The sequence below is a fragment of the Oncorhynchus clarkii genome, chromosome 7 (assembly GCF_045791955.1).
Source record: "Oncorhynchus clarkii lewisi isolate Uvic-CL-2024 chromosome 7, UVic_Ocla_1.0, whole genome shotgun sequence".
NCBI lineage: Eukaryota > Metazoa > Chordata > Actinopteri > Salmoniformes > Salmonidae > Oncorhynchus > Oncorhynchus clarkii.
In genome coordinates, this window is record NC_092153.1 from 75,413,049 (window position 1) to 75,425,350 (window position 12,302).

The window sequence follows — 12,302 nt, forward strand, 5'->3', positions numbered from 1 at the left end:
AATAATGTCTACAGTAAATGTACAGTAGGCCTGATCATTTTTCATCTGTACTGTTACTTAGGGTTGCACTATCAAAAAGCCTGTGTGTGTGGTCTGTTATTCATCTGTGTGATGTGATTAATCAGTTTATTCCAGTTCAGAATTAAAATGTTTTACTGTATTTTAATAGTTCCAACCTAGACAGATATGCAAGTGTTTTTAATGGGGGAAAATAAACATGAATAGATATTTAATTTCATTTGTATTTGTTTATTGCGTTAATTTTAGGCATAAGGGCCATTTTTATTCGGCAAGTCAGTTAAATAAAAAATCGTATTTTCAATGACGGTGGGTTCAGAGGCTGAACGACAGAGTTGTACCTTGTCAGCTCGCGGTTACTAGTCCAACGCTCTAACCACTATGCTACGCTACCGCCCTGAAATGTGCTGATATGTATTGTATGTATAGTTGCATATAAGCTTGGGTCCGATGGAAAAACAGAATTTCTCATGTGCGTCCCAGGCTGAAAAAGTTTAAGCACCCCTGATATAAATAAATGTGTGACACAAAAAAGGAAGTGTTGAACAACATTGCCCATCCTGCACTGCTATAATATCTTTCAAATGATTGTTCCGAAGTTTGCACCCACAAAAAAAGTATTTTCCTATGAATGAAGTCGCACAATTTTCTTGGTCATTTTCCACGAATTAAATCGCACAAAAATGTGTCTTTTCACACGAATTAAGCCACGTAAAATGTACAAAAACGCACGAAATCTACTGAAATACTTTCTGTACATATTTTCACGAATTGAGTGTGAGATTGTGTTGCAACATAACATAGCTGGCACTGCTATCATCGTCTTTTCGTATTTCACCAACTCTCCATTTTGCAGCTTTTCTCTTATTGAATTAAACACCAATATTATTACTTTTGCCTCAGTGGGTCGACTTCTGCTCGTTCCCAAAAGCATATGGTATGTGGCTATTTGGCAAGCATACAGTTTTAAACCCTAAAGTTTACATGATGACCAAACCATGGTGCGCATGTTGGTTATGTCTATGCCACCAAGTTCTATTTTAGCGCCAACTGTAGTTATGTGTTACACTACGGCGCTATGCAGACGTTGTAGCCTATACATATACACTGCACATGAATGATACATGTATGTGTTTTTTTCATGTACAGTTTTATCTTTATTCAACCCGTCTCCCGTCAACCCACTCGCACAATATTTCATGACCCTACATCCAGTCAACCTGGCATATCTACAATAGTAGCAGAGTGTAGTTCGTTTAAACCTATTTCTCAAGAAGAATGCACGGAATAAATCAGTTACAGGGAAAGGAAAGTAGGCGTGTAGTTCTCGTCACCTTCTCTCCGGAAAACGAAACTTATTCGAATGTATTGGTATATATTCAGCACAGATTGTTCAGTACGGACTACGCAGACACTGATATGGCAGCTTAATGAGTCGGAAAACCGGTAAGATCATGCTTGTTGGAGTGACTATCTGATAACTTCCCATGTAAAAAGTGAATGTACATAATTGTATGTTATTAATTTGTCAATAACATTGGACGTGAGTGGGCAACAATGTGTGTTAAAAATTATGTTATAACGGGTGTGGCCGGGAGCAGCAGTGTTGACATTAAGTTAGTCGTTAACCAGATCTTGGGATAAATCTTAACATTGGTAAAGCTCCAACCTTCCACAAAAAAAATATTGTTTTATTGCACTAGTAGTTTGGTCACAACCTTGTTGTTGACAGTATAGAAGGAGACAATAGTTCATTTTTAATAGTAGCCATAGCCCCTAGACTAGCCTAGTTGATAGTTGTGCGTCGCGCAGGCCATCGCGCTCTTGATAAAGGCATTTTCATTAAATAGTACCCTCAAAACCCCAATATTAACGTCAACAGTGAAGAGGCGACTCTGGGATGCTGGCCTTCTAGATAGAGTACCTCTGTCCAGTGTCTGTGTTCTTTTGCCCATCTTAATATTTTATTTTTATTGGCCAGTCTGAGATATTGCTTTTTCTTTGCAACTCTGCCTAGAAGGCCAGCATCCCGGAGTCGCCTCTTCACTGTTGACGTTGAGACTGGTGTTTTGCGGATACTATTTAATGAAGCTGCCAGTTGAGGACTTGTGAGGCGTCTGTTTCTCAAACTAGACACTCTAATGTACTTGTCCTCTTGCTCAATTGTGAACCTGGGCCTTCCACTCCTCTTTCTATTCTGGTTAGAGCCAGTTTGTGCTGTTCTATTAAGGGAGTAGTACACAGCGTTGTACGAGATCTTCAGTTTCTTGGCAGTTTCTCACATCGAATAGCCTTCATTTCTCAGAACAAGAATAGACTGACGAGTTTCAGAAGAAAGTTATTTGTTTCTAGCCATTTTGAGCCTGTAATCGAACTCACAAATGCTGATGCTCCAGATACTCAACTAGTCTAAAGAAGGCCAGTTTTATTGTTCTTTAATCAGTACAGCAGTTTTCAGCTGTGCTAACATAATTGCAAAAGTGTTTTCTAATGATCAATTAGCCTTTTAAAATGATAAACTTGGATTAGCTAACACAACGTGCCATTGGAACACAGGAGTGATGGTTGATGATAATGGGCCTCTTTACGCCTATGTAGATATTCCATAATAAATCTGCCGTTTCCAGCTACAATATTAATTTACAACATTAACAACATCTACACTGTATTTCTGATCAATTTGATGTTATTTTAACAGAAAATAAAGTGTTTTTCTTTCAAAAACAAGTATATTTCTAAGTGACCCCAAACTTTTGAATGGCAGTGTATGTTCCCATTACCAGTAAAACTTAATCAAAACCTATTTCTTTCACTTACTTGCTGCGCTGTTTCGTTGTTCATTTGTTCAGTCTCAACCAGGATTTCATCATACATGTCAAGCAGTGAAGTTTCAGCTCTGTCTGTCCGTGGCCTCTCTTCCTCGGTGCACTGTGTCCGTTTCCATCTTGTCCAGCTGTGTCTGTAACATGTCACATAAACCCTGTTTCTTCTCAAAATCCTCGTCAACCCACTTTACATAATGCTCACGAGACTGACATAGCTGGTCCAAATGTCAGTCGTGAAGCTAATACCAGTGATGCCCATAGCAAGTAGCTCGTGGATGTGAGTGTCAACAACACTGTGTAACTCCGGTAGGGCAACATCTGAAAAATAGCGGCCCCCAAAAAATCTTAGCCTAATCATAACTTTCTGAATGAGGAGTAATTGAAAGTGAAAGAATGTTTGACTGACTGCTGGGGGAAAAGGAATACCTAGTTATTTGCGCAACTGAATGCATTCAACCGAAATGTGTCTTTCGCATTTAACCCAACCCGTTTGAGTCAGAGAGGTGCGGGGGGCTGATTTAATCGATGTCTACATCATCAGCGTTGTTGTTGGGGGTTAACTGCCTTGTTCAAGGGCAGAACGGCAGATTTTTCTAACTTGCCGGCTGATGAATTCAAACCAGTGACCTTTCGGTTACTGGCCAAGAACTCTTAACATATAGGCTACCTGCTGCATGTTATATGATAATGGTTTGTCATAGTGATCATGTTTATTATTTCAAACAGATAGGGTTCATCATGATGAAGTGCCCGTCTTGTGGTCACATGCTGGCAGAATCTTTTAAATTCTGCTGTGACTGTGGATTTAAGTTACCTGTCCAATCCCAAGTTTGCACCTCAGGTAATATACTATTTATATATGATTTATTTTGAAATATTAATAATCATGAATCAATATCTATTATTTGTCATTTGTTTGACCATTTTTACATTATTTATGTATTCATAATCATAATATTTGGATGTCATTCAGGAATATTTAACCATTCAAGATGAGCAACTGCACCCCACCCCACAGTAGGCTAGTTACAGCACAAATGTTTTATTACACAGGAAATACAAAGTTCACTTAATCTTGATAAACTACAATTGTATCCTAGTAAAAAGCCAACTGCATATCCTGCAGGTCTACAGCATGCATGTATATAGGGCCAGTGACATGCATGCTTCGGACCATGGCCATATTACCCACTGGGCACAAAGGGCACATGCCCAGGGACCCTACATCCAGGGGCCCCCACTGATTTTGTTATAATGTTTGAGTCACTCAGATAACATAAGAACACGGCATAAGCCATGGACAAATGTGTAGAATTACAGGAAATAAACTTTAAAACTACAAAAGTTTCTCTCTACAGCCAAGAGGAGACCCTCTAAAGTGATCTATCCTAGGGCCCCAGATTTGATTAGCCCGGCCCTGCCTAGGACCAGGAGTTTTAACTGATTATGTGACCTGACCAAGAAAAACCCTGGCCCTATGCATAATATATGGAATTGTCCAATAGGAAATAAATCCAAACTATTAAATGCAAGATAGCTTGAATGTTTGTATCATGTAGTTAGCCAAATTAATGTGTCTTCAATGTCAGGTAACTGCCAGGTAACCACTGCAGAGCATCAAACCTCTGCGGTCAGTGAAGCAGAGCCCCAGCATGAGAATGAGCCACTGACATTGTCCGCAAACAAAACTGACACACCTCTAAAACACTCCAGTGAAGATCCAACGGGCAATGTCAAGAAAAAGGTGCCTGTATTACAATTGTATATGTTGAAAATGTAATACATGTTTCATTACAACAACAAAAAAAATTGCCAAATATCCAGTATAGAATGTATATGCAGTAGAGTATAGAATGTATATGCAGTAGAGTATAGAGTGTATATGCAGTAGAGTATAGAGTGTATATGCAGTAGAGTATAGAGTGTATATGCAGTAGAGTATAGAGTGTATATGCAGTATAGTATAGAGTGTATATGCAGTAAAGTATAGAGTGTATATGCAGTAGAGTATAGAATGTATATGCAGTAGAGTATTGAGTGTATATGCAGTAAAGTATAGAGTGTATATGCAGTAGAGTATAGAGTGTATATGCAGTAGAGTATAGAGTGTATATGCAGTATAGTATAGAGTGTATATGCAGTAGAGTATAGAGTGTATATGCAGTAAAGTATAGAGTGTATATGCAGTAGAGTATAGAGTGTATATGCAGTAGAGTATAGAATGTATATGCAGTAGAGTATAGAGTGTATATGCAGTAGAGTATAGAGTGTATATGCAGTAGAGTATAGAGTGTATATGCAGTAGAGTATAGAGTGTATATGCAGTAGAGTATAGAGTGTATATGCAGTAAAGTATAGAGTGTATATGCAGTAGAGTATAGAGTGTATATGCAGTAGAGTATAGCATGTATATGCAGTAGAGTATAGAGTGTATATGCAGTAGAGTATAGAGTGTATATGCAGTAGAGTATAGAGTGTATATGCAGTAGAGTATAGAGTGTATATGCAGTAGAGTATAGAGTGTATATGCAGTAGAGTATAGAGTGTATATGCAGTAGAGTATAGAGTGTATATGCAGTAGAGTATAGAGTGTATATGCAGTAGAGTATAGAATGTATATGCAGTAGAGTATAGAGTGTATATGCAGTAGAGTATAGAGTGTATATGCAGTAGAGTATAGAGTGTATATGCAGTAGAGTATAGAGTGTATATGCAGTAGAGTATAGAGTGTATATGCAGTAGAGTATAGAGTGTATATGCAGTAGAGTATAGAGTGTATAAGCAGTAAAGTATAGAGTGTATATGCAGTAGAGTATAGAGTGTATATGCAGTAGAGTATAGAGTGTATATGCAGTAAAGTATAGAGTGTATATGCAGTAGAGTATAGAGTGTATATGCAGTAAAGTATAGAGTGTATATGCAGTAGAGTATAGAGTGTATATGCAGTAGAGTATAGAGTGTATATGCAGTAGAGTATAGAGTGTATATGCAGTAAAGTATAGAGTGTATATGCAGTAGAGTATAGAGTGTATATGCAGTAGAGTATAGAGTGTATATGCAGTAAAGTATAGAGTGTATATGCAGTAGAGTATAGAGTGTATATGCAGTAGAGTATAGAGTGTATATGCAGTAAAGTATAGAATGTATATGCAGTAGAGTATAGAGTGTATATGCAGTAGAGTATAGAGTGTATATGCAGTAAAGTATAGAGTGTATATGCAGTAGAGTATAGAGTGTATATGCAGTAAAGTATAGAGTGTATATGCAGTAGAGTATAGAGTGTATATGCAGTAGAGTATAGAGTGTATATGCAGTAAAGTATAGAGTGTATATGCAGTAGAGTATAGAGTGTATATGCAGTAGAGTATAGAGTGTATATGCAGTAGAGTATAGAATGTATATGCAGTAGAGTATAGAATGTATATGCAGTAGAGTATAGAGTGTATATGCAGTAAAGTATAGAGTGTATATGCAGTAGAGTATAGAATGTATATGCAGTAGAGTATAGAGTGTATATGCAGTAAAGTATAGAGTGTATATGCAGTAGAGTATAGAATGTATATGCAGTAGAGTATAGAGTGTATATGCAGTAGAGTATAGAGTGTATATGCAGTAAAGTATAGAGTGTATATGCAGTAGAGTATAGAGTGTATATGCAGTAAAGTATAGAGTGTATATGCAGTAGAGTATAGAGTGTATATGCAGTAGAGTATAGAGTGTATATGCAGTAAAGTATAGAGTGTATATGCAGTAGAGTATAGAGTGTATATGCAGTAGAGTATAGAGTGTATATGCAGTAGAGTATAGAATGTATATGCAGTAGAGTATAGAATGTATATGCAGTAGAGTATAGAGTGTATATGCAGTAAAGTATAGAGTGTATATGCAGTAGAGTATAGAATGTATATGCAGTAGAGTATAGAGTGTATATGCAGTAAAGTATAGAGTGTATATGCAGTAGAGTATAGAATGTATATGCAGTAGAGTATAGAGTGTATATGCAGTAGAGTATAGAGTGTATATGCAGTAAAGTATAGAGTGTATATGCAGTAGAGTATAGAGTGTATATGCAGTAAAGTATAGAGTGTATATGCAGTAGAGTATAGAGTGTATATGCAGTAGAGTATAGAGTGTATATGCAGTAAAGTATAGAGTGTATATGCAGTAGAGTATAGAGTGTATATGCAGTAGAGTATAGAGTGTATATGCAGTAGAGTATATGTATATGCAGTAGAGTATAGAGTGTATATGCAGTAAAGTATAGAGTGTATATGCAGTAGAGTATAGAGTGTATATGCAGTAGAGTATAGAGTGTATGTGCAGTAGAGTATAGAGTGTATATGCAGTAGAGTATAGAGTGTATATGCAGTAGAGTATAGAGTGTATGTGCAGTAGAGTATAGAGTGTATATGCAGTAGAGTATAGAGTGTATATGCAGTAAAGTATAGAGTGTATATGCAGTAGAGTATAGAATGTATATGCAGTAGAGTATAGAGTGTATATGCAGTAGAGTATAGAGTGTATATGCAGTAAAGTATAGAGTGTATATGCAGTAGAGTATAGAGTGTATATGCAGTAAAGTATAGAGTGTATATGCAGTAGAGTATAGAGTGTATATGCAGTAGAGTATAGAGTGTATATGCAGTAAAGTATAGAGTGTATATGCAGTAGAGTATAGAGTGTATATGCAGTAGAGTATAGAGTGTATATGCAGTAGAGTATAGAATGTATATGCAGTAGAGTATAGAATGTATATGCAGTAGAGTATAGAGTGTATATGCAGTAAAGTATAGAGTGTATATGCAGTAGAGTATAGAATGTATATGCAGTAGAGTATAGAGTGTATATGCAGTAAAGTATAGAGTGTATATGCAGTAGAGTATAGAATGTATATGCAGTAGAGTATAGAGTGTATATGCAGTAGAGTATAGAGTGTATATGCAGTAAAGTATAGAGTGTATATGCAGTAGAGTATAGAGTGTATATGCAGTAAAGTATAGAGTGTATATGCAGTAGAGTATAGAGTGTATATGCAGTAGAGTATAGAGTGTATATGCAGTAAAGTATAGAGTGTATATGCAGTAGAGTATAGAGTGTATATGCAGTAGAGTATAGAGTGTATATGCAGTAGAGTATAGTGTATATGCAGTAGAGTATAGAGTGTATATGCAGTAAAGTATAGAGTGTATATGCAGTAGAGTATAGAGTGTATATGCAGTAGAGTATAGAGTGTATGTGCAGTAGAGTATAGAGTGTATATGCAGTAGAGTATAGAGTGTATATGCAGTAGAGTATAGAGTGTATATGCAGTAGAGTATAGAGTGTATATGCAGTAAAGTATAGAGTGTATATGCAGTAGAGTATAGAGTGTATATGCAGTAAAGTATAGAGTGTATATGCAGTAGAGTATAGAGTGTATATGCAGTAGAGTATAGAGTGTATATCCAGTAGAGTATAGAATGTATATGCAGTAGAGTATAGAGTGTATATGCAGTAAAGTATAGAGTGTATATGCAGTAGAGTATAGAGTGTATATGCAGTAGAGTATAGAGTGTATATGCAGTAGAGTATAGAGTGTATATGCAGTAGAGTATAGAGTGTATATCCAGTATAGTATAGAGTGTATATGCAGTAGAGTATATAGTGTATATGCAGTAGAATATATAGAGTATAGAGTGTATATGCAGTAAAGTATAGAGTGCATATGCATTAGAGTATAGAGTGTATATGCAGTATAGTATAGAGTGTATATGCATTAGAGTATAGAGTGTATGTGCAGTAGAATATATAGTGTATATCCAGTAGAGTATAGAGTGTATATTCAGTAGAGTATAGAGTGTATATTCAGTAGAGTATTGAGTATAGAGTGTGTATGCAGTAGAGTATAGAGTGTATAGTCAGTAGAGTAGAGAGTGTATATTCAGTAGAGTATAGAGTGTATATTCAGTAGAGTAATTAGTGTATATTCAGTTGAGTATTGAGTATAGAGTGTGTATGCAGTAGAGTATAGAATATACTTTCAGTAGATTATAGAGTGTATACCCAGTAGAGTATAGAGTGTATATGCAGTGCAGTATAGAGTATAGAGCGTGTATGCAGTGGAGTATAGATTGTAGGGTGTATATCCAGTAAAGTATAGAATGTATATGCAGTAGACTATAGAGTATAGAGTGTATATGAGGTAGAGTATAGAGTGTATATGCAGTAGAGTAGAGTGTATATGCAGTAGAGTGTAGATAGTGTAGTGTGTATTCTGTAGAGTATTGAGTATAGAGTTTGTATGCTGTAGATTATAGAGTGTATATCCAGTAGAGTATATAGTGTATATTCAGTAGAGTATACAGTATAGAGTGTATATGCAGTAGAATATAGAGTGTATATGCAGTAGTGTTTGGAGTATAGAGTGTATATCCAGTAGAGTATAGAGTGTATATTCAGTAGAGTATACAGTGTATATTCAGTAGAGTATTCAGTGTATATTCAGTTGAGTATTGAGTATAGAGTGTGTATGCAGTAGAGTGTAGAGTATACTTTCAGTAGATTATAGAGTGTATACCCAGTAGAGTATAGAGTGTATATGCAGTGGAGTATAGATTATAGAGTGTATCCAGTAGAGTATAGAATGTATATCCAGTAGAGTATAGAGTGTATATCAAGTATTGTATAGAGTGTATATGCAGTAGAGTATAGAGTTTATATGCAGTAGAGTGTATAGTGTATATGCAGTAGAGTAATGAGTGTATATTCAGTTGAGTATAGAGTGTGTATGCAGTGGAGTATAGAGTATAGAGTGTGTATGCAGTGGAGTATAGATTGTAGAGTATACTTTCAGTAGATTATAGAGTGTATATCCAGTAGAGTATAGAGTGTATATTCAGTTGAGTATAGAGTGTGTATACAGTAGAGTGTAGAGTATACTTTCAGTAGATAATAGAGTGTATATCCAGTAGAGTATAGAATGTATATGCAGTAGAGTATCGAGTATAGAGTGTATAGGCAGTAAAGTATAGAGTGTATATCCAGTAGAGTATAGAGTATATCCAGTATTGTATAGAGTGTATATGCAGTAGAGTATAGAGTTTATATGCAGTAGAGTGTATAGTGTATATGCAGTAGAGTAATGAGTGTATATTCAGTTGAGTATAGAGTGCGTATGCAGTGGAGTATAGAGTATAGAGTGTGTATGCAGTGGAGTATAGAGTATAGAGTGTGTATGCAGTGGAGTATAGAGTGTATATGCAGTGGAGTATAGAGTATAGAATGTATATGCAGTAGAGTATCGAGTATAGAGTGTATAGGCAGTAAAGTATAGAGTGTATATGCAGTAGAGTATAGAGTTTATATGCAGTATAGTGTATAGTGTATATGCAGTAGAGTAATGAGTGTATATTCAGTTGAGTATAGAGTGCGTATGCAGTGGAGTATAGAGTATAGAGTGTGTATGCAATGGAGTATAGAGTATAGAGTGTGTATGCAGTGGAGTATAGAGCGTATATGCAGTGGAGTATAGAGTATAGAGTGTGTATGCAGTGGAGTATAGATTGTAGAGTGTATATCCAGTAGACTATAGAATGTACATGCAGTAGAGTATAGAGTGTATATGCGGTAGAGTATAGAGTGTATATGCAGTAGAGTAGAGTGTATATGCAGTAGAGTATATAATGTATATGCAGTAGAGTATATAGTGTATATGCAGTAGAGTAATGAGTGTATATTCAGTTGAGTATAGAGTGTGTATGCAGTAGAGTGTAGAGTATACTTTCAGTAGATTATAGAGTGTATATCCAGTAGAGTATAGAGTGTATATGCAGTGGAGTATAGAGTATAGAGTGTGTATGCAGTGGAGTATATATTGTAGAGTGTATATCCAGTAATCTATAGAATGTATATGCAGTAGAGTATAGTGTATATGTGGTAGAGTATAGAGTGTATATGCAGTAGAGTAGAGTGTATATGCAGTAGAGTATAGATAGTGTATTGTGTATTCTGTAGAGTATTCAGTATAGAGTTTGTATGCAGTCGATTATGGACTGTATATCCAGTAGAGTATAGAGTGTATATTCAGTAGAGTATACCGTATAGAGTGTATATGCAGTAGAGTATAGATAGTGTAGTGTGTATTCTGTAGAGTATTGAGTATAGAGTTTGCATGCAGTAGAATATAGAGTGTATATGCAGTAATGTGTGGAGTATAGAGTGTATATCCAGTAGAGTATAGTGTGTATATTTAGTAGAGTAAAGAGTGTATATTCAGTTGAGTATTGAGTATAAGAGTGTGTATGCAGTAGAGTGTAGAGTATACTTTCAGTAGATTATAGAGTGTATACCCAGCAGAGTATAGGTTGTATATGCAGTGGAGTATTGAGTATAGAGTGTAAATGCAGTAGAGAATATAATGTATATGCAGTAGATTATACAGTATAGAGTGTATATGCAGTGGAGTATAGAATGTATATGCAGTAGAGTATATAGTGTATATGCAGTAGAGTAATGAGTGTATATTCAGTTGAGTATAGAGTGTGTATGCAGTAGAGTGTAGAGTATACTTTCAGTAGATTATAGAGTGTATATCCAGTCGAGTATAGAGTGTATATGCAGTGGAGTATAGAGTATAGAGTGTGTATGCAGTGGAGTATAGATTGTAGAGTGTATATCCAGTAGACTATAGAATGTATATGCAGTAGAGTATAGAGTGTATATGTGGTAGAGTATAGAGTGTATATGCAGTAGAGTAGAGTGTATATGCAGTAGAGTATAGATAGTGTAGTGTGTATTCTGTAGAGTATTGAGTATAGAGTTTGTATGCAGTCGATTATGGACTGTATATCCAGTAGAGTATAGGGTGTATATTCAGTAGAGTATACCGTATAGAGTGTATATGCAGTAGAGTAAAGATAGTGTAGTGTGTATTCTGTAGAGTATTGAGTATAGAGTTTGTATGCAGTAGAATATAGAGTGTATATGCAGTAGTGTGTGGAGTATAGAGTGTATTTCCAGTAGAGTATAGTGTGTATATTCAGTAGAGTAATGAGTGTATATTCAGTTGAGTATTGAGTATAAGAGTGTGTATGCAGTAGAGAATATAATGTATATGCAGTAAAGTATAGAGTGTATATGCAGTAGATTATACAGTATAGAGTGTATATCCAGTATAGTATAGAGTGTATATGCAGTAGAGTAGAGTGTATATGCAGTAGAGTATAGATAGTGTAGTGTGTATTCTGTAGAGTATTGAGTATAGAGTTTGTATGCAGTCGATTATGGACTGTATATCCAGTAGAGTATAGGGTGTATATTCAGTAGAGTATACCGTATAGAGTGTATATGCAGTAGAGTATAGATAGTGTAGTGTGTAGTCTGTAGAGTATTGAGTATAGAGTTTGTATGCAATAGAATATAGAGTGTATATGCAGTAGTGTGTGGAGTATAGAGTGTATTTCCAGTAGAGTATAGTGTGTA

At 35.7% G+C, this 12,302-nt stretch overlaps 1 protein-coding gene across 1 annotated transcript in view; it reads left to right on the forward strand.

Moving 5' to 3' along the window:
- Positions 1 to 1,320: 1,320 nt before the first annotated feature.
- Positions 1,321 to 12,302, forward strand: part of LOC139413851 (E3 ubiquitin-protein ligase rnf213-alpha-like) — a 74,282-nt gene continuing 63,300 nt past the window's right edge. The window contains exons 1-3 of the mRNA XM_071161664.1: positions 1,321 to 1,464; positions 3,570 to 3,684; positions 4,433 to 4,587. Coding sequence (XP_071017765.1) covers positions 3,582 to 3,684; positions 4,433 to 4,587 — 258 coding nt within the window. The 5' untranslated portion in view covers positions 1,321 to 1,464; positions 3,570 to 3,581. The remainder of the gene's footprint in view (positions 1,465 to 3,569; positions 3,685 to 4,432; positions 4,588 to 12,302) is intronic.